Source organism: Platichthys flesus, chromosome 6 (genome assembly GCF_949316205.1).
Source record: "Platichthys flesus chromosome 6, fPlaFle2.1, whole genome shotgun sequence".
In the NCBI taxonomy this organism is placed as follows: Eukaryota; Metazoa; Chordata; class Actinopteri; order Pleuronectiformes; family Pleuronectidae; genus Platichthys; species Platichthys flesus.
In genome coordinates this window covers 14,244,384-14,264,825 of record NC_084950.1, presented here as the reverse complement: position 1 = coordinate 14,264,825, position 20,442 = coordinate 14,244,384, and the positions used below count along the sequence as shown (strand labels likewise).

At 40.6% G+C, this 20,442-nt stretch overlaps 3 protein-coding genes and 5 non-coding genes across 8 annotated transcripts; 7 read left to right on the top strand and 1 right to left on the bottom strand.

Annotated features, from left to right (window-relative positions):
- The first annotated feature begins 269 nt into the window (after positions 1–269).
- LOC133954938 (large ribosomal subunit protein uL4A) lies at positions 270–4,064 on the top strand. Its single transcript, XM_062389527.1, has 10 exons — positions 270–428; positions 1,158–1,329; positions 1,453–1,559; positions 1,822–1,960; positions 2,247–2,371; positions 2,614–2,743; positions 3,116–3,272; positions 3,482–3,565; positions 3,744–3,864; positions 3,945–4,064. Exons 1-10 carry the CDS (start codon positions 426–428, stop codon positions 4,014–4,016), a joined length of 1,110 nt encoding a protein of 369 aa, XP_062245511.1. The 5' UTR covers positions 270–425; the 3' UTR covers positions 4,017–4,064.
- LOC133956016 (small nucleolar RNA SNORD16) lies at positions 1,646–1,743 on the top strand. The gene has a single exon (XR_009921054.1). It is a non-coding gene; the product is annotated as a small nucleolar RNA SNORD16 (small nucleolar RNA).
- Positions 2,064–2,163, top strand: LOC133956017 (small nucleolar RNA SNORD16). The gene has a single exon (XR_009921055.1). It is a non-coding gene; the product is annotated as a small nucleolar RNA SNORD16 (small nucleolar RNA).
- On the top strand, positions 3,332–3,402 carry LOC133956014 (small nucleolar RNA SNORD18). The gene has a single exon (XR_009921052.1). It is a non-coding gene; the product is annotated as a small nucleolar RNA SNORD18 (small nucleolar RNA).
- A 1,437-nt stretch (positions 4,065–5,501) lies between the features above and the next one.
- On the top strand, positions 5,502–5,572 carry LOC133956013 (small nucleolar RNA SNORD18). The gene has a single exon (XR_009921051.1). It is a non-coding gene; the product is annotated as a small nucleolar RNA SNORD18 (small nucleolar RNA).
- Positions 5,573–5,825: 253 nt separating this feature from the next.
- Positions 5,826–8,101, top strand: LOC133954939 (large ribosomal subunit protein uL4-like). The gene is made up of 9 exons (XM_062389528.1): positions 5,826–5,881; positions 6,052–6,169; positions 6,407–6,561; positions 6,771–6,854; positions 7,033–7,095; positions 7,272–7,333; positions 7,512–7,571; positions 7,748–7,808; positions 7,987–8,101. Exons 4-9 carry the CDS (start codon positions 6,778–6,780, stop codon positions 8,099–8,101), a joined length of 438 nt encoding a protein of 145 aa, XP_062245512.1. The 5' UTR covers positions 5,826–5,881; positions 6,052–6,169; positions 6,407–6,561; positions 6,771–6,777.
- Positions 6,621–6,691, top strand: LOC133956015 (small nucleolar RNA SNORD18). The gene has a single exon (XR_009921053.1). It is a non-coding gene; the product is annotated as a small nucleolar RNA SNORD18 (small nucleolar RNA).
- On the bottom strand, positions 8,099–17,244 carry map2k1 (mitogen-activated protein kinase kinase 1). The gene is made up of 11 exons (XM_062389526.1): positions 16,997–17,244; positions 11,645–11,855; positions 10,998–11,144; positions 10,776–10,853; positions 10,553–10,604; positions 9,779–9,903; positions 9,143–9,350; positions 8,940–9,004; positions 8,771–8,829; positions 8,608–8,653; positions 8,099–8,532 (listed from the first exon to the last, which is right to left on the bottom strand). Exons 1-11 carry the CDS (start codon positions 17,077–17,079, stop codon positions 8,419–8,421), a joined length of 1,188 nt encoding a protein of 395 aa, XP_062245510.1. The 5' UTR covers positions 17,080–17,244; the 3' UTR covers positions 8,099–8,418.
- Between the last annotated feature and the right edge of the window lie 3,198 nt (positions 17,245–20,442).

Genomic DNA, 20,442 nt, shown 5'->3' with positions numbered 1-20,442 from the left:
TATACGTATTGAAAAGGGTACACACACTATGGGATATATACAAATAAAATGTAAGCAAATAAAAAAATGTCCTGCCAAAAAAGCACTTGGTTAAGAAAGTAGTTCGGTCTTTACGCCTCGCCTTCGCCAACATGGAGTAAAGAAGTAGTCCCAGCTGCAGCAACAAACGTTGGAAGTTTTGTTTAAACCAGGCGCTTGAATAATACTAAATAGCATATGTATTATGTTATGCACTGATTTAAGTTCTGTCACATGTCTTCTCTAGGGTCAAGGAAAGTATAGTCGCGATAACGCGCTTGGCGGAAGTAGTATGCTGCGAGGCGGAGGCATAAATGATTCAAGGAGCTTTACCAACTTCCTTTTCTCTGTGGCCGCCATCGTGAGTGGAGCGTGTTCCCCGGCGAGCCGAAAACTATCCTACGAAAATGGTGAGAATTATGCTCATATTTTTTTCAGCATACTTCACTATACCCATGTCTCAAGTCGGCGTTTTTGCTTAGCGAAGATGGCCGCACGGTCTGTCCGTGTTTGCGTTTAAGTTCAGATTTAATTGAGCCGTGAACGTGGACAGCTACCGGCTAGCTAAGCTAACACGAGGAGCCATTTTGGACGAGTCGCTTCAGTTTCGCAGTTCCACGTGTGGCTTCGGTGGCAGCGCGAACACAAGCAACCAGAAGTTACCACACATGTTCACGGTGGCTGGTTTTATTAAATAAAGTAACCGGGGTCTGGTGCCCGTCTCTTCGTGCCCTAAGCAGTCGCTGTTATTAATGAAAGGTTTATGTCAAGATTAGCTTGCTATGTCACATTAGCATACTAAGCTAAGGAAACCTTGTTCTCCGGTCATTTGTAGTAATACGTGGCATCAATGAGCCTGACTTGTAACATGTGACCATATCTGTTAACGTAAGGTAAAAAGGGGGTTTTAATATAAAACATTACTTTTTAAACCCGTGTTTTGTATATAAGTTCGTTTTCACGTGCCAGCTGTCCTGGGGCCTGCAATCTCAATACGTTTCCTGCAATACTCATTCATTAAGATAGATCGCAACATATTACTGTTTACCTCAAATTAATCAGAATCAGGTATACTTTATTGATCCCAGGGGCTAAACATGTAGCTGAAGTTTAACACTAGTTTCCTTTCTGCTGCCTAGGCCTGTGCCCGACCCCTGATCTCGGTGTACTCCGAGAAGGGAGAATCTTCCGGCAAAAATGTTGTCATGCCAGCCGTGTTCAAGGCTCCAATCCGCCCTGATGTTGTGAACTTTGTTCACACCAACATGCGCAAAAACAGCCGCCAGCCCTATGCCGTCAGTGGACTGGCCGGTGAGTATTGCACTGCATTACACTGGTGTGGCATCCTGGACCAACTTGTTTGACAATGATTAGCTTGTTGGTTTTCTTGGGCAAAATGTGTTAGTGATTTAGATGTGTAATTGTGTATTACAGGTCACCAGACCAGCGCCGAGTCCTGGGGTACAGGAAGAGCTGTGGCCCGTATCCCCCGTGTGAGAGGTGGTGGTACTCACCGATCTGGACAGGGAGCTTTCGGAAATGTATCCTTTTGACCACAATAGAACCTTTGCTGTTTTATCTTGCTTTGGTATCAATGAATGTGCCACTTTAGACAAAATTTTGGACTTGCTATGATGGTGTAATTTGCGACTTACTCTGTGATCAGTGACAGATGCCTACTGTCATATGCTGGCACAGATGGCTGACGAACATTGAGTCTGAGCAAGTATAGAATACTTTAAAATTTACATGAATTACTTATTAAACTCCGGCAGTTGTCAAACCTCCTTGACTATGGTTAAGATGTGTCGTGGAGGTCGCATGTTTGCCCCAACCAAGACTTGGCGCCGCTGGCACCGCAGGATCAACACAACCCAGAAGCGCTATGCCATCTGCTCTGCCCTGGCTGCTACTGCTCTTCCTGCGCTTGTGATGTCCAAAGGTAACATCCAGTAAACTTTTTTGGTGTATTAGCCAAAGTATTGCATAGAGAACCATTAAAATATTGCAGCAAATATTTTTTGGGCAGATATAAATGCTTAACTTGCCATGATGGTGTAATTTGCGTCTGAGCCAGTGAACGGTGACGGTAGCCTGCCGTCTTTAAGCTGTCACTCGGTGTTGATGTTCCTTAAATTCTGAGCAAGCGTTGTTAAAACCTGAATCTGAAAGTCACAACCAATGTGTGTATATCTTTAGTTGATATGGATTTTTCTTTTTTCTGTTAGGACATCGCATTGAGGAAATCCCTGAGGTCCCACTGGTGGTGGAAGACAAAGTTGAGGGTTACAAGAAGACCAAGGAGGCTGTGCTCCTGCTGAAGAAGCTTAAAGCCTGGAATGATATCAAGAAGGTAATTTTACTTGGACCATAAGTGAAAAGATTTAAGGTTTCAACTATTGTGGGATTTTCAGAAAGGTGATAAGTCAGATTTATTTATTTGATGTACCCAAACCATGTATATAATTAGGGAAAAATATACTCAAAGTTTTAGCTTGAATGATTTGTGAGCATTAACATTGTATGATCAATATAGAGACTATATATTGGTATTTTTCTCAAACATGAAATAACATTGTACATGTGGTGTTTTAGGTCTACTCCTCTCAGCGCATGCGTGCTGGTAAGGGTAAGATGAGGAACCGGCGAAGGATCCAACGCAAAGGGCCATGCATCATCTACAACCAAGACGCTGGTCTCACCAAAGCCTTCAGAAATATCCCAGGTGTGATGACTTGTCAATATTCTTTGCATTAAGTTTGGTTTAAACAATATATAATCACTTGGCTTTTATCTCTTTGAATATTGACCTATCACACGAACAGTGTTTGATATTCACTGATGACAATGATGCTTGTTAGTGGTATAGCTAGTAGCACTGTACTGTCAAACACAAAATATACGGCTGCACTTATGTAGTGGTCAAAGTTTAAATCAAAGCATTATTCAATTTTGTGTTAACTAAACTGTCATTTTAATCATGCCAATTGGCATTAACTATAGCTTTAAATGGATACTCATGAAACTCTTAAGAATAGATTAAAAATGATGCCCCATCAGCCTCTGTGTTAAATCATTGCTTGTGCTGTATCTGCAGGCATCACTCTGCAGAACGTGAACAAACTGAACCTCCTGAGACTCGCCCCTGGTGGTCACGTTGGACGCTTCTGCATCTGGACTGAGAGCGCTTTCCGCAAGCTGGATGAGCTGTATGGCACCTGGCGTAAACCCGCCTCCCTTAAACTCGGCTACAAGTGAGTAATGAAGTTATGTTTTCATCCTGTAACAAATATCAAATTGGTGTTGGAACATATTGCAGTGATGAGCTTCCACTTCATGGTCCGTGTTTTTGAATCTCTGTGATATTAAAGAAGTTCTGAGTTCTGGTAACTTAAGACTGGTCCATTTCCTGTTAATATTTTGTTTCCATTCATTAACATGCCATCAATGTCACTTCTTTCAGCCTCCCAATGCACAAGATGACCAACACAGACCTAAGCAGGATTCTGAAGAGTGAGGAGATCCAGAAAGCACTTTGTGCACCAAAGTAAGCACTACTCAGTTTATAAGTTTTTAAATGTTTAATGCCTGGTCAACTATGATGATTTTTTTATTCCGTGTTTCTGAACCCTGATAATAAAAGATGTTCTGAGCGACGCTCTGGGCTCATTACAAACTGTCGTTTTGTAGGTCATAGTTAAGAATTGGTTTTATTGTCATTACAGCAAGAAGATCAACCGCAGAGTTCTGAAGAAGAATCCTCTGAAGAACTTGAGGATAATGCTCAAGCTGAACCCTTACGCCAAGACAGCAAGACGTAATGCCATCCTCAAGCACGACCCTTCGGTAAGAAGTGAATCAGTTCAAGATGGAAGCGAAAATCTGAAATGTCATCGTTGTAACTAAAACATTGTTTCTTCCTTTAGATCAAGGCCAAGATGCTGAAACCCAAGAAGAAGCCTGCAAGGAAGGGTGCACCTAAAAAAGTCAAGGCATAAATTTATACTAAACAGGCTTGAGTAAATAAAACAAGGATTTCAAATTTATGAGTCATTCAACATTTTATTTCAAAACACTTCACCTAAAGGATTTAAATCTGTTGGTGCTGAAAGGACATTGAGCCAAAGAGGAATATCGAGTACAAAGGTTTAGCAGTGTTTATAGTAAAATATTTGATAAAAAGATGGCTTTTCAGACCGGCCTTCCCTATAAGAGTTCAGAAAGAATTTCACTTGGCATGTCGGTTTGTACAAGTACTATAGAACTATTGATCCAACAACTTAAACCGATTTTGAATACTCAATATACACATACATTTACCAATAATACAAATCCAGTTAATAGAGCACCTTGGAAAATGGTGGAGCTGGTGCCGTTGGTGTGCATCTCGGATTGAATGAGTTAGATGTTGCTGCACAACCAGCTTTCAAAATCCACCTCTTCCGCCTCTGACTGCCTGATAAAAGGATGAAACCTGGAGGAGTTAGGGGGAAACTGAGCTTGTTAAAGAGTAGGAAAAACAACCATTAGAATGTTGATGCACAGTAACCATCAACAGTTTGAGGTCGGCCCTCTGCAGGGTTTTTAATCAAACAAATGTTGAGATGATAAATCTGTAAGTGTAATGCATCTTTTCACCACCAGAGGGAGAGACGTTTTGAATGTGGACAAGCCACTAGTGTTTGACAGCAGTGAGGCTGAACATTGTAAAGTAAATATGATCATCACTGAAAGTAAAATGTGCCATCAAACAGCAGTCCAAGGACTTTGCACAACACCCCGGTGTACGGGTATGTTCATCAAGTAAAGCAGCATTCGTCTTACTGGTAAGTGTAAGATGAAGAACCGTCAACGATCCAACGCAAAGGGCAGCGCATCATCTAGAACCAAGACTGGTGTCACCAAAGCTTTTCGGAAATATCACAGGTATGATTGACTGTTGAGACTGAGCATTGTCTCAATATTCTTTGCATTTAGCTTAAATCATATAATCACTTGATTTATATCCTTATATTGGCTTATTAGAGCAACAATCTTGTCTGTTTGATGTTCACTGAGAATGTTGCATGTTAGTTGTATAGCCAGTAACATTGCTGTCATTCAAAGAAAGTTTAAATTATAGAATTGTTGATAACTGAATTGTCATTTCAATCATCAATTAAAATCATTAACTAAAGCTTTAAATGGATAATCATGAAACTCTTCTGAAGAAAAGATTCAATATGATGCCCCATCAGCCCCTGTGTTAAATCATTGCTTTTGCTCTGATCTGCAGGCATCACTCTGCAGAACGTGAAAAAACTGCACCTGAAACTCGCCCCTGGTGGTCACGTTGGACGCTTCTGGACTGAGAGCGCTTTCTGCAAGCTGGATGAGCTGTATGGCACCTGGCGTAAACCCGCCTCCCTTAAACTTTGCTACAAGTGAGTAGTGAAGTTGTGTTTTCACCCTGTGGCGCAAATCAAACTGGTGTTGAACATAGTTTGCAGTGATGAGCTTCCACTTCATGGTCCGTGTTTTTGAATCTCTGTGATATTAAAGAAGTTCTGAGTTCTGGTAACCTAAGACTGGTACATTTCCTGTTAATATGATTTTTCCATACATTAACATGTTTTCAATGTCACTTCTTTCAGCCTCTCAATGCACAAGAATCAGAATCAGAATCAGAATTCTTTTTATTGCCTTGTATATTTTCACATACAGGAAATTGCCTTGGTGTGGTTGGTGCACTTTACAAACAACAATATAAAAACAACACAGACGACGACCAAGATGACCAAGATGGAAGTTGGAAGATGACCAACACAGACCTAAGCAGGATTCTGAAGAGTGAAGAGATCCAGAAAGCACTATGTGCACCAAAGTAAGCACTACTCAGTTTTAAATGTTTAATGTCTGGTCAACTATGATGATTTTTTTATTCCGTGTTTCTGAACCCTGATAATAAAAGATGTTCTGAGCGACGCTCTGTGCTCATTACAAACTTAGTTTTTTAGTAGGTCACAGTTAAGAATTGGTTTTATTGTTTTACAGTAAGATCAACCGCAGAGTTCTGAAGAAGAATCCTCTGAAGAACTTGAGGATAATGCTCAAGCTGAACCCTTAAGCCAAGACAGCAAGACGTAATGCCATCCTCAAGCACGACGTTTCGGTAAGAAGTGAATCAGTTCAAGATGGAAGCGAAAATCCTGGATGTCACCACACCTGTCCTTCAAACAATGTTTAAATTATAGAATGAGTCAGTTGTGTGTTAACTGAACTGTTCCTTCAATCATGTCAATTGGCATTAACTATAGCTTTAAATGGATACTCATGAAACTCTTAAGAATAGATTAAAAATGATGCCCCATCAGCCTGTGTTAAATCATTGCTTGTGCTGTATCTGCAGGCATCACTCTGCAGAACGTGAACAAACAACCTCCTGAGACTCGCCCCTGGTGGTCAAGTTGGACGCTTCTGCATCTGGACTGAGAGCGCTTTCCGCAAGCTGGATGAGCTGTATGGCACCTGGCGTAAACCCGCCTCCCTTAAACTCGGCTACAAGTGAGTAATGAAGTTAGGTTTTCACCCTGTGGCACAAATCAAACTGATGTTGGAACATATTGCAGTGATGAGCTTTCACTTCATGGTCCGTGTTTTTGAATCTCTGTGATATTAAAGAAGTTCTGAGTTCTGGTAACTTAAGACTGGTCCATTTCCTGTTCATATTTTGTTTCCATTCATTAACATGCCATCAATGTCACTTCTTTCAGCCTCCCAATGCACAAGATGACCAACACAGACCTAAGCAGGATTCTGAAGAGTGAGGAGATCCAGAAAGCACTTTGTGCACCAAAGTAAGCACTACTCAGTTTATAAGTTTTAAATGTTTCATGTCTGGTCAACTATGATGATTTTTTATTCCGTGTTTCTGAACCCTGATAATAAAAAATGTTCTGAGCGACGAGCTGGGCTCATTACAAACTGTTATTTTTTTAGGGTCATAGTTAAGAATTGGTTTTATTGTCATTACAGCAAGAAGATCAACCGCAGGATTCTGAAGAGTGAGGAGATCCAGAAAGCACTTTGTGCACCAAAGTAAGCACTACTCAGTTTATAAGTTTTAAATGTTTTATGTCTGGTCAACTATGATGATTTTTTATTCCGTGTTTCTGAACCCTGATAATAAAAGATGCTCTGAGCGACGCTATGGGCTCATTACAAATTGTCGTTTTGTAGGTCATAGTTAAGAATTGGTTTTATTGTAATTTCAGCAAGAAGATCAACCACAGAGTTCTGAAGAGTGAGGAGATCCAGAAAGCACTTTGTGCACCAAGTAAGCACTACTCAATTTATAAGTTTTAAATGTTTCAAGTCTGGTCAACTATGATGATTTTTTATTCCGTGTTTCTGAACCCTGATAATAAAAAATGTTCTGAGCGACGAGCTGGGCTCATTACAAACTGTTATTTTTTTAGGGTCATAGTTAAGAATTGGTTTTATTGTCATTTCAGCAAGAAGATCAACCAGAGTTCTGAAGAGTGAGGAGATCCAGAAAGCACTTTGTGCACCAAGTAAGCACTACTCAGTTTATAAGTTTTAAATGTTTTATGTCTGGTCAACTATGATGATTTTTTATTCCGTGTTTCTGAACCCTGATAATAAAAGATGCTCTGAGCGACGCTATGGGCTCATTACAAACTGTCATTTTGTAGGTCATAGTTAAGAATTGGTTTTATTGTAATTTCAGCAAGAAGATCAACCAGAGTTCTGAAGAGTGAGGAGATCCAGAAAGCACTTTGTGCACCAAAGTAAGCACTACTTAGTTTATAAGTTTTAAATGTTTCATGTCTGGTCATCTATGATGATTTTTTTATTCCGTGTTTCTGAACCCTGATAATAAAAGATGTTCTGAGCGACGAGCTGGGCTTTTTCAAAATTTGTTTTTTAGTAGGTCACAGTTAAAAATAAGTTTTATTGTCATTACAGGAAGAAGATAAACCGCAGAGTTCTGAAGAAGAATCCTCTGAAGACCAAGATGCTGAAACCCAAGAAGAAGCCTGTAAAGAATTGTAATAATAAAACAAGGATTTCAAATTCATGAGTTGTCATTCAAAATTTTATTTCACAACATTTAACATAAAAGATTTGAATCTTTTGGTGCTGAAATGACATTGAGGCGAAGAGGAATATCAAGCACAAAGGTTGAGCAGCGTTAACATTTACATATTTGATAAAAAGATGGCTTTTCAGACAGGCCTGCCATATCGCCCACAGAGTTAATTTCACTTGGCATGTAGGTTTGTACACGTAATATAGAACTATTGATCACACAACTTAAACCAATTGAATACTCGATATAAACTTACAATTTACCCATAATACAAATCCAATCAATGGAGGACCTTGGAAAATGGTGGCTCACATTGCTGTGCCGTGGGTGGGCGTCACAGGCTGATTCAGTCCGATGGTGCTGCACAACCAGCCGGCGAAGTCCACCTGCTCTGCCTCTGACTGCTTGATAAAGGGATGCACCTGGAGGAGTGAGTGGTAGACTGTGAGCTTGTTAAAGAATATAAGACTAATGATTAGAATTTAATGCACACCCACCGTCAACTGTTTGAGGTCGGCCCTCTCCGCAGGGTTTTTAATCAAACTGAAATGGAGAGATGATAAAGCTTTAAGTGTAATGCATTTTCTCACCACCAGATGGCAAGACTTTATATGAGGACTAGCCACTGGTGTGTGACAGCAGTGAAACACTTCTTCTTACCATTTGTTCACAAAGTCCTGAAATTCAGGGCTGAATATCCCAGGCAGCTTTGGTGGAGGCTGTAAATTGTAAAATAAGGCAATAAAAAAAACTGCAGGCGAAGGAATTGGCACCACATACAGGCATGTTAATCAAGTCAAGATGTGGTGATATAGTGAGAAACACTCACCTCATTGACTATATAATCAAGCAGCTCAAATATAGCCATCGGTGGCCTGCTCTCAGGTCCGTATGCTGCGCCGGAGAAAAATTCAATGTGTTGATTGCACTTCACTCAAGGTCATCGAATTATTTTCTTTCTTTTATTGATACATACAGATTTATCAGACTTCAGTGAAAATTCAGTGTTCTCCAGTGTTACATCGAACTTACAGCTGCCTGGTCTCCCAGGAGGCTGAGGCTTTGGTGAGGACTCGCCGGAGGCTGGCTCTCCTTCCATCAGGAGGCCAAAAATCTGCTCCAGCTCCCTGGCATCAGGTGGTGGGATGGGGAAGCGTCCGATGGCCATTTCCACCAGGGACAGACCCATACTCCAGATGTCCGACTGAACAGAGTAGTGGGTGCCCTGTAAGCGCTCAGGCTGCACACAAACAGAAGCATAATTAGTGCTGCAATTCATATTTTGTGGATAAAATATTACAAATGTATAAATAGTAAGGTCCAACCACAAATCTGGATATTACTCAGATCTACCGCAAATTGTGAACACTCAAATATCAGTAAAAAACTACTTTCTTCATAAAGATCCATGAATTATTACAAATAAAGAAAAACATAGAAAAACACCCTTGCAATGTTTAGGGTAAGTGGAAAAAATATCCTGAATCTTTTACATAATTTAAGGAATTCTTCCTTGGGTCAAGTCTGAACGCAGTGTTGTAGAAAATCACATAAATCACATGTCAAAAATACTTTGACACAGTAGATCAGGTCTGTGTCAAAAATCCTCAAAAGCTCATGGCTGACTGAAGAGAGCAGGGAAAGATGAGTGTGTCCGTGTAAACTCACAGACATGTAAGAGCGAGTGCCCACAAAGGAGTTGGCCATGGAGTCTATGAGCTGTCCGCTCACTCCAAAGTCACACAGCTTGATCTCACCGCGGGAATTCACCAGGATGTTGGAAGGCTTGACATCTGAAAGAGGCACATGCAGCATTTAGGCGAACACAGTGGGTAAGTGTTCAGCAGGGAGCAACAGGCAGCAGCCAACACCGTGTCCATGGGCCTGAAACAGGGAATGACTATAAAGTGACATTGCACACTTTGCCTCAAGTAACTTGGAGGAAAGCCATGCTCAGGACTTTTTCATTTACAGCCCACTGTAATTATTTCTCCTGCTTATACTGACCATTACAATATCTTCCCCTCATGTGCTTTCAATTTAAGTGATGGCAAACAAAATCCAGTCTGTTCTGTGCAAAAAAATAATATCTGAAGCTTGTGTGAGGCATCCGCAGTTTGCCTTAGATAAATCCAAAGGATATCTTCCAAAGTTACAGCCTTGTCATTACAAAATGGCCTCTTTTATTGTCCTCGCACTGCAGCTCCACAGGGAAGCACTACATGGATTTTGGTCGAGAAAGCGGCTGTACCTTTGGAGGAAATCCACTCGACTAACTCATCCTGCCAAAGCTTCAGATTTACTTAACTTTTTTAATATATGTTTTAGCACACAAGCCAGGTGTCCGTCCCTTCAGTATTGTGTTTACAGTGTTTAAAGGTGAGGTAAAAGGAGCCAAACCGTATGTTACCTCCAACATATTTAAGTACGTTACTGACTGACCTCTGTGCATGATCTTGTGTTTCTCCCTCAGGTAGGCAAGGCCTTTAATGACCTGGAAAGACAAATATTGCATATGAGCAGAGTTAATGCATATATTCTTTGGCAAAGGGCTACCAATGCATCATTATGCTCCCAGTCTTATATCCCACACAACACAAAAATAGCTGTAATGAGACAACCAGAGCGCAACACTAGAGAGGAGGAGGTATTAGGAGCTGCTCACAGCGATGCTGACTTTGCCGAGGATCTGCTCTGGTATATTTCCTGCTTTCTTCAGCGACTGGTCCAAGGAGCCGCCGTCCTACAACCAACAAGAGAGACAAACATGGATGTGGATCCTCAGCATCTAATCATTAAAAATGTAAAGTCTAATTACTTTCTTTCACTGCCCATGTTGGAGAAACAGGCACTAGCAGCCATATTAATATTAATCAAAGAGCTGTACCATGTTCTCCATGCAGATGCTGATCTCTCCATCGCTGTAGAAAGCTCCATAGAAGCCCACGATGTAGGGGGAGTTACACTCGTGCAGCACCTGCAGCTCCCTGATGATCTGGTTCCTGATGGCTGGTTTGATCTCCAGGTGGATCAGCTGGAAGGAAAACGTTTTAATATTTGAACTTAAATTACACGTAAGAGACTGCAGTGCTTGTATTTTTGGACACACTTGTCACCGTTAGGTTTGTTTTCCTCTGTTATTACTCAAGAGCGCGGTCGGCGCTCGCAAGTGTACTCGGATCTCCTGGACTGCTTCAGCTCTTGGATTTTGTTGTTTATATCTGTGCTTGAATTATTTTGTGCACCGTGTCTGTCAACACTCTCCAAAAAACAATTCAATAAGTCCTGCCCTCAAACTGAAATACCTTGTTCTTGAAAAAAAAAGGTTTCACACCTGTATTCCATATCGTACTCCTAGAACAGTGATTTCTATTAAGATCTTTGTCTGTCCGACATGCTGGGAGGAAAACAAACCCAATATGTAGTTATGTAATACTAGAGTAAACATCTCTACATCTTTCTGAAAGCAACCCCCCCCCCCCGGAGTTTTCACTAAACCACAACCTATGACTGACCATCAGGGCCACAGCGTACCTTCCTCGCCATTATCAGGCCGGAGGGTCGGTGTGAGACCTTGAAGACGACTCCTCCGTTGCCTGCACCCAGCTCACAGATCTTCTCGAAGTCATCGTCCTTCAGCTCTCCCACCTTCTGCTTCTGTGTCAGAAAGGCCTCCAGGCGTTTCCGCTGCTGCTCGTCCAACTCAAGCTCCTCGAGTTTCTTCTGCAGAGCCTCCAAGTTCGTTCTTACAAAGAGAGATAGAGGAGACGGGGGAGAGGGATGAGTCACTCGTGTTCTTTCCTAAATGAAAGGTTCTTGAGTTCATTCACAAAGCGGTTCTGCAGGTGCTCTGTGTCGGTTCCCTCAGGAGATGTGAGGTAACCCACTGTGTGTCCATGTACATGTTATAGTGATTCCTCAGAGGGAACACTGGGCTGAGTGTGTGTCAGCTACTGCTGCACATGCTGCTGGCAACCACAGAAACCACAGCTGGAAGGCAGAACCGTGTGACAGGGAGTGGTTCAGCGTTCGTTCCCTCACAGATCCCAGAGCAGCGTCAGTGCTGTGAGGAAGTGTGAGCTTCCTCTGAGCACTGACGCTGCTCTCCTGGCACTGTTGTCATGGTGATGGATTTCCTTGACTACTCCATTGTGGCGTATACTCTGCTCACCTGCCACTCTTTGACCTCTCCCCCTCCTCCTCCTCCTCCTTTGTATCCAAACACGACGCACTGCAGCAAAGACAGTGTTTATCATGAAGTTTGTGAGGATATAATGAGCCGTTAGGTTGTTTTAACTGATTAGATTGTGAAACTTTGTGTTCCTTTCTTGCTGTTAAAAAGATACAGATTATTGTGCATTTAAAAGGTTCAGTTTCTAAGGTTCAGTTGAAAGGGAAATTGAATATAAAATAATGATGCTTTCACTAGTGTGTTTCATCTAAATTGTATGAATTATTGTTTTCTTAACCCTGGAATGAGCCCTTTATATTTAAATAAATACTTTATATTTACCTAGGGAGAGGGTGAGGTGAGGGGTATTCAGCTGCAACATGCAACTTCACCACTAGATGTCACTGAATTCAACACACTGAACCTTTAAAATAATCAAAAAGGCCCCCAAATAATCATTATTACAAAAATACTTCATCCTGAAAATGACTAATGAATCAAACATAAGCGTGCATGATTTAGGTCTGCACATGTATTCTTATTCAGACAGAACACTAATCTGATGTACGGTCAGTCATCTGCAGTCACTGAGTCTTGCTATGCTTCCATGTTTGGATTATATTATATAACAATCATCTGGTGATAATAAGTATTTTTTCCTATTCTCCTTTTTGTCACGACTCAGCAGAGAGCAGCCATGGCAGCAGAGCTTAGTACGCTCACCTCCCTGCGGCTCCAGCTCGCAGCAAAGAGAGGGTTAAGTGGTTGTGTTCCTGACAACAGGCCTGCATATCCATGGAGACAAGGTGCAGAGTTTGAGCTGGCTGTGTGGGCGGCGTGGGCGTTTTGTCGACTGAAGAGCTGGAGGTTGAGGAGGATGGAGATGCTGAGGAGGGAGTGTACGGACGCTGCACACTGCAAACCACACACACACACACACACACACACACACACACACACACACACACACACACACACACACACACACACACACACACACACACACACACACACACACACACACACACACACACACACACACACACACACACACACACACACACACACACACACACACACACACACACACACCTCCGTCCTTCAGGTGTAAGAGGAAAAGAGCACGAAGCAGCACTGGCCCTTTCTGCCTTCATCCACACAACGAGCAGAGGCTAAATACAAGCGATGAAATATTTCTGCCTCTTCGCCATTGAGCGCGAGAAAGAAGGGGACATCACACGTGTTATAAGTCAATGAAATAAATGAAACTAGATCAGCTTGAGAGGCTGCAGTTCAGACCTCTGCTGTACCACCAGACCCAACAGTATTGATCATGAAGGATGGATTTAGTATCAGAAGACAGGAGCGTGGCAGAAGGAGCTTTCATTAGGGGTCCAAGGAAAAAAGATGGCTGTATCATTCTAGCTTCTCCCCTTATAAAATCTGAGATGAGAAAATCAGGCAAAATGCACATAAATATCATCGTTTTATGTTTCACGATGAAAGCATGAACTAACCCTAACCCTCAGCATCACAAGCTGCGGTTCCTTTACTCATGGATTTGAATTAAGCCTCTACAGCCTATACAAAGACATTATAACAATGGTTTTTAAATAGTAAACTCTCTGAGGGTTAGATTATTTAATTCCCTACAGATTAGAGACAGATCTAATTCAGTATGGATGTGTGTGATAGTAGGATCTTATCCAAGATATTTGTCCAGCCGTCTTTTTACCTTAAATATGTACTTTTACCTTAAATATGTAAAGTGTCCTTGGGTCCCTTGAAAGTCACTATATAAATCTACATTATTAGTAGTAGTAGTAGAAGTAGTAGCAAATAGCTTGAACAAGGCTCTCCAGATCTTGTTGTTTTAATTTTATTTGTCCCTCTCATAATTTCACATGACATTATGTGGGCCACTCAACAGTTCTCCTGTGGCTTCAAGCCAGTGCCCACTGAGGAAGCATTTGGCGGACTGGACTGGCAAATCCTCCTCTGCAGTGTGGAGTGGACTGGTTTCAGTGGGAGGCTCGTCCATCGCACTGAGCTCATCCACACACATTATGCAACCGCCAGTGTGCTGGTCCAGATCATTTCTAAGTGCCTGTTCTGAAACATGAGCTGTTTCTCTGCCCTGCATTCAAAACAACTTGTAGGTTTTTATTAGATTAAGCTATTATATTGATATTGTATATACCAATTGAAAGGTGGGATACTGTAGGAGAGCACCAACCGTGAATGAAAGCTGTTCACAAAATATTGTATTATTGATACTGGCCATGATGCTGGCAAGACAATACTAGTGGAATGCTGTGGTCAGTGATTCAGCAGATATACAAACCACATCTTTGAGCCCACAGACACCAGCACAGCAGTGATTCATCTCCTTCGTAAAACTGAAAAGGCTTGACAAAGATCCTTTGTTATTTTGTTGATGTGTTGTGTTACACCTGACATGTATTGCACTTCTGTCACTTACGACTTCCCCCCAAAAGCTAAAAGGTTTTTTTCTCTCACTCTTGTCGAGAGGAACTTGTCGCAAGCTCCTCTGTAAGAACAGAGGACGTTGCATCTTGTGAGGCCCTTCGAGGCTCACTGGGATTTGTGAATATGGAGTGTACGAATAAAATTTGACTGATTGATTTTTCATCTGGGTCTTAAATAAGCTGGAATAGTTGTCGTCTATACTGAAGGTCATACCTAGATATAGTTCTTAAAAACACAGCGCTTATAAAGCTGAAATTTTACATTACACCAACACATACAGACATGCACACGCACTCACTGCATGTATGTTGCAATATTGATATTTGGTCAGTGGATTTAGACAATGGAAATACTATCTAACATACTATTGTAAGACAAATTATATTTTACTTAAAATACCTGACAGTGCTTTGCAACTACAGCAAATTTGACCTCTTTTGCTTTTTCCTGTGGGCGCGTCAAAGTTTAGATTTATACCATATAAGGGAACAAGAGCTGCAGACCTGACATCTACCATTACTGGATTTTATCCTCACAGCCTGAAGTATGGAGCCACAGAAAACTGACTTTTTATGGTAAAGAGGACTGAGCCACACCAGACTGCATGACTTTACTGTCGGCAGGATGTCAGTCTGAATGCCACGGTGCTAGCACACACACGTTATGATACTTCACGTGTAGACATAAATCTAAGTGAGTTCATGTTAATGGAAGGTCTCTCTTTAATTTCTAGTTTAAAAGGAAAGAAACGTGTCAGGTGGTGTCAACTCATTTCTGTCACTGAATGAAGCAATTCCTTTTCCGTGGATTAGTTGATCCCCTGATTCTGATTAAATGTGTATGTCCAAAATAATAATAAAATGTTTTCAAGCATTAAATAGGAAAATAAGAAAAAAATGAAATATGTCCTGGCTGCAGCACAATGAACTTGAAATATCGGTAATGGTAGAAAGTAACAAATGGAATTTATATTTATTCGATTTTGCGCAGTTGAGTGCAAAAGAAACTAAATGGCTTCTGATCAGATGATGAAACAATGAAGTATTCTGCCTCTACAACACATTAGAAAAGCAGCCATCACGGGGATGACATGTTATGTAATGCTCATCTCATCTGATGCAGCTTGTTGCTGGACTGACTGAGCGCTTCTCTGTGAACTGACAACTAGAGCACCGTGTCCCAACAGTTTAACGTCTCCATTACTGTGTTTTGTCAAAGGTTGGTGGGAACAGGCCAGTACACAAAACTTCTACAACACACAGGAGCACCCCTCTACATGCTGCCTCTCTGCTGAGGTCCATATCCCACTAATCCCTGTCCACACACACTGTGCAGTGAGAGCGATGGAGCGTCCCACACGGCCAGGACACAATGAAGAGACAACCTGAGGACCATGTTGGAGCATCACTGTTGTAACAAGGTGCATTTATGAGGGTTTGGCTTCAAGAAGCTGTACGATCGAGTGCAGTCATAATGATTTCAGCAGCCAAATATCCTTAGTGCTTGAAATTAATAATTGATCGATATAAAATCTGATAATAAATTAACCATTTGCAGTCATTTGATACAAGACAAAATGCCAACAATTTACTGGTTTCAGCTGTTTGTATGTGATGATTTGCTGGTTTTCTCTAATTCACATCATGCAAAAACAACTTAAGCTAAAAGTGCTGGGAAAAAAGGATTTCTTCATTGATAAGTTGATTTAAAGACAATCAAACACAAATATTTGTAATAATATCTTTGTTTTGGACAATTTGTCTAATAGACAATACTGTCTGAAGATGTTCACTTGAGGTTATGAATATGTTTTATTATTTTCAGAGATGTGTGGTCATATAGGTAGAGGTGATTACTAAATTTATTGAAATAAAAACAGTGACTAATAAATCCACAATCATATTATTGTTGTTTCTCTAGTTTACTGCTGTTTATTTGAAGATTTTCACCCTTGGCTCTGACATCTAATGATAATTGGATAATCAATTATTCATAGATGAAAATCATCAGTTGCAGCCCTAGTGCAAACCTTGGTATACACACACAAACACACACACGCGTGAAACCGAAGTTCACAAACACACACACACACACACACACACACACACAGTGTATGTTGCTGTCAGCTGTCGTTGGCCTTTACAGCACATACAGCATCAATCTGATATCGATCCGATATCGATGATCGACCAGTGTGTGGGTGGAAGAAGGACGCTGTCACTCACTCCGTGGCTCCGGTGCCGTTGATAGTGTTTCCATCCGGGATCGGGTTGAGTTGGATCGGCTCCGGCTTCCTTCTTTTCTGCATGTTCCACACAGAAGACACACACACACACACTACAGCACCAGAGTGGACGGATGAGCCGAGTAGCACCAACACACACACACACACACACAGACACACACCAACCCACGCACCCACACACTCACACACGTACGCACACACACGCACACAGGGAGATCAGGGCTGTGAGGGAGGAAGTGAGCAGCTCGGAGGATACACACACCTTCTTCTTATTAATGGGCGGATGGTGAATGTGAATGATGAGAAGTCACAATATCACACTCCTCCCCTCTGCTGGTCATGGGTGGCATTACAATGTAGAAACCACAACAACAGAGCACAGGATGGAGCAGGGATGGAGGGAACAGTTCGACCAGATCGATTTTGCATTCAACAGATCATTATATTGCTCATGTTCACTTCCTGGAGACGTTTCCTTCCTGCATGTTTTCCTCCAGCAGGAGGTCAATTCATTTGCAGCTTAACCCCGTTCACGATCCCACAAACAACATCCAATATGAGCACAGGTCAACAAACAAACAGAGGTCAGTGAAGGACAACAGGATTAAGATTGAGGACATAAAATAAATAACCATTGAAGACAATAATTAGATAACAAATAAGCATTTATTATTCATGACAAAAAGCACAAATAAAAGATGTCATTGAAAATGTGTACTGTCTGAGTTTAGACACTGAATATGCAGCCTGGTATCCCATCGCTTTTTAGAATTAAAATACTTATTTACGCTAATTTACAAAACCATATCACCTTTTCCTACTGACGCAAATCATGTTAAACAAAAATATATACAAAATATAATTGTTTTAATATATTATATATATATATATATTGTAATATTCAACAATAGATGAAATTAATCTAACTTAAATCATTTTAAATATACATTAAATTATCAATTAAACTAAATTCAACTATATATATTAGATTGATTTAACTAAAGGCAAAGGACCAATATAGTGATGTGAAAATACTCTTATACACATAAAGGTCATGCATTCATCATTAGAGTTACCTAAGTTCTGGTGCTCCTTAGCAAACAGTAATTTATATCAAACTTACCAACAGCCTTTATAAATACCTTTGCCTTTGCCTTAAGTTATCATTGTCCTGTTGCTTGTGTCAGAGACAGTGCAATTTCTCCTTATCTTAAACAGCATCATTTTAATAATGTGACCATCAGAATTTATAAAAACATTTGTTAATTTCCTGATAACATTTTTTCTATCGCTAACAAAACCTGGAGTAAATTCAAAGCTACAAATTACGACCGGGGAACCTTTAGGCAACGAAGAAACATCTGCATTGGTGTGATTGGGAAATCTAAATAAAATTATCATCAATCAACTGACAGCTCCATAAAAATCCCAGTACTGACAAGATCATCTCTGATTGAAGCTTTTAATCACCATTTCTATTCTAATGGCCTAAATATGATGTGTCTGCAGATTCCACTGTAGTCAGTTACCAAATCTGTCCAGAAGAGGGAGTCCTCAATACGTGAGCTTCCCCTGAATTCAATTTTTTTGTTTTGTGAGTAGTGAAGTTTACAAAGCTCAGTTGACATTTATAACACACTCCAGATAATCTTGACAGTTATCGTCTTCATCTAATTTCCCTTTAATCGGTCCATATTTATCTCATATCTTGAATCCGACTCTTTTACAGGGAGGAGTCCAGCTTTGTGGAAAGGTTCTCCTGCACAAAGGTGGGGACGTCTCTGACCTTAAGATCGCCCAATACACAAACTCCCTTCTTATGAAAAGTCCTAGACTATGCAGCCGACAGTATATCTCTATACAATGTTGAATATAAATTAAATAACGAATGCAATGTAAAATTTGAGTAAACTACATACTTATTGCGAGAGCCCCCCAAAAAAGGATAAAGCTGAATGATAATATGCTGTATTCCAGATCTGTTGTCCAACCATTATGTTCTCATAAATATTTATGTTCATCACCATCCTAAAATGTATTATTTAAATCTAACAGTGTTTCAGGTAGTTCACATTCTTCCTTGATGTCAGTAAATTATATCTGAAAGGTTTTTCATGATATTGATTCATTATCATTCATACATGATCAGGACGGAATACATTTTATAATCAATGGCACTTTATAATACCGATTCTTTTTTTATATCTGCCTGTATTATATGCAATGTGTATCAAATGTGTATTTTCCTTTATATGACATGTTGCTATGCACCAAGTGTAGTGGCATTATAAACTCAGTTGTGTCATAATACAATGACAATGAAGGCTTTCTATTCTATTCTAAAAAGAGGTAAAATCTTAAGAACGTTAATTTAAAGCTATTCCACAATTTCAAACACTGCTCAACATAAATCCAAACCTCCAGCGTTTTCCTTTCTTTATCAGTTACTCAGAAAATCAGATATTGAAGACAGCCCTGTAAAATGATCGCAACATTTCAGGCTATCATCACCCTCTCTGACATCCTGTACATGCTCTGCCTCTTTTTTATTTATTTCAGTCCAGAATCACCAGGGCTTCAGCATCTGATTTCATTCACAGCAAAATCCTACCCCCTCTATATGTCCCCATACAGATTGGGTATCTATCATTATTATTGATGCTTGCTGTGGTTGTTCCGAGGATTAAAATAAGCTTTTGATGATTGTTTTCATATTGTGCGAGAGTTCTGAACTCAAGAGTTATGTGTTCCGACGTCCTGCATTTTATCTTTCCCCGCCAATGTCCTGCTCAGCATTTAAATGTCTTTAGACTGTAGCAATCAAATGAATGAATATCAAAATAAAGAAATAGTCCATCAAATTTTTGATGTAATCATTTTTTTAATAAAATAATCTATTCTCTTCTTTTTTAGATTCAAACAGTGTCTGGTTGTTTGACCTCTGTCGAAACAAAAAAATAGATATGAGACAGGAGACAGTCACTCTCTCTAATTAATGATGTGTCAGCTGTCAGCATAGCAGCACAATGTAGATTAGATATAAAGTGGAACTTAAAACTGCCTGCCGTTTTTACATTCTGCTCTGAAGTCTCCACACATTGTCCTGACAGACACAAGGCCACTGAGCCGTGCCCAGTTTACCGAAAGCATCCTGCTGCCAAAATCATCTTTTTCTTCATAAACCAGGACTGACAGAGAGGAAAGATTGGTCGTGTCCTATCTGGGGCCCATGGACAGGAACCGTGTGAATTCTAAGTTGGTTTTGACAAATTGGCTTGTGGCCGCTCAAGCATATCAGACCTGACTACAATCCTGGTCTCCCACACGGACCATAAAACATCTACACCGCTGGTTTCTCTCCCTGGGGGTCTCGACTGCCACAGCTTGTTGCAGGATGATTATTAAAGGGCAAGGAAATAAGAAAAA

Bases quoted from the DNA above. Each gene is read 5' to 3' on its own strand.
- LOC133954938 (XM_062389527.1), top strand. The intron at 1,560-1,821 runs GTATCCTTTTGA...ACTATGGTTAAG, and splicing joins GACAGGGAGCTTTCGGAAAT to ATGTGTCGTGGAGGTCGCAT. The intron at 3,273-3,481 runs GTGAGTAATGAA...CACTTCTTTCAG, and splicing joins TCCCTTAAACTCGGCTACAA to CCTCCCAATGCACAAGATGA.
- LOC133954939 (XM_062389528.1), top strand. From the start codon at position 6,778: ATGCACAAGATGACCAACACAGACCTAAGCAGGATTCTGAAGAGTGAG. The intron at 7,096-7,271 runs GTAAGCACTACT...TTGTAATTTCAG, and splicing joins AAAGCACTTTGTGCACCAAA to CAAGAAGATCAACCACAGAG. The intron at 7,572-7,747 runs GTAAGCACTACT...TTGTAATTTCAG, and splicing joins GAAAGCACTTTGTGCACCAA to CAAGAAGATCAACCAGAGTT.
- map2k1 (XM_062389526.1), bottom strand. From the start codon at position 17,079: ATGCAGAAAAGAAGGAAGCCGGAGCCGATCCAACTCAACCCGATCCCG. The intron at 9,005-9,142 runs GTAAGTTCGATG...TCTCCGGCGCAG, and splicing joins TCCTGGGAGACCAGGCAGCT to CATACGGACCTGAGAGCAGG. The intron at 8,533-8,607 runs GTGGGTGTGCAT...TCACTCCTCCAG, and splicing joins CCGACCTCAAACAGTTGACG to GTGCATCCCTTTATCAAGCA.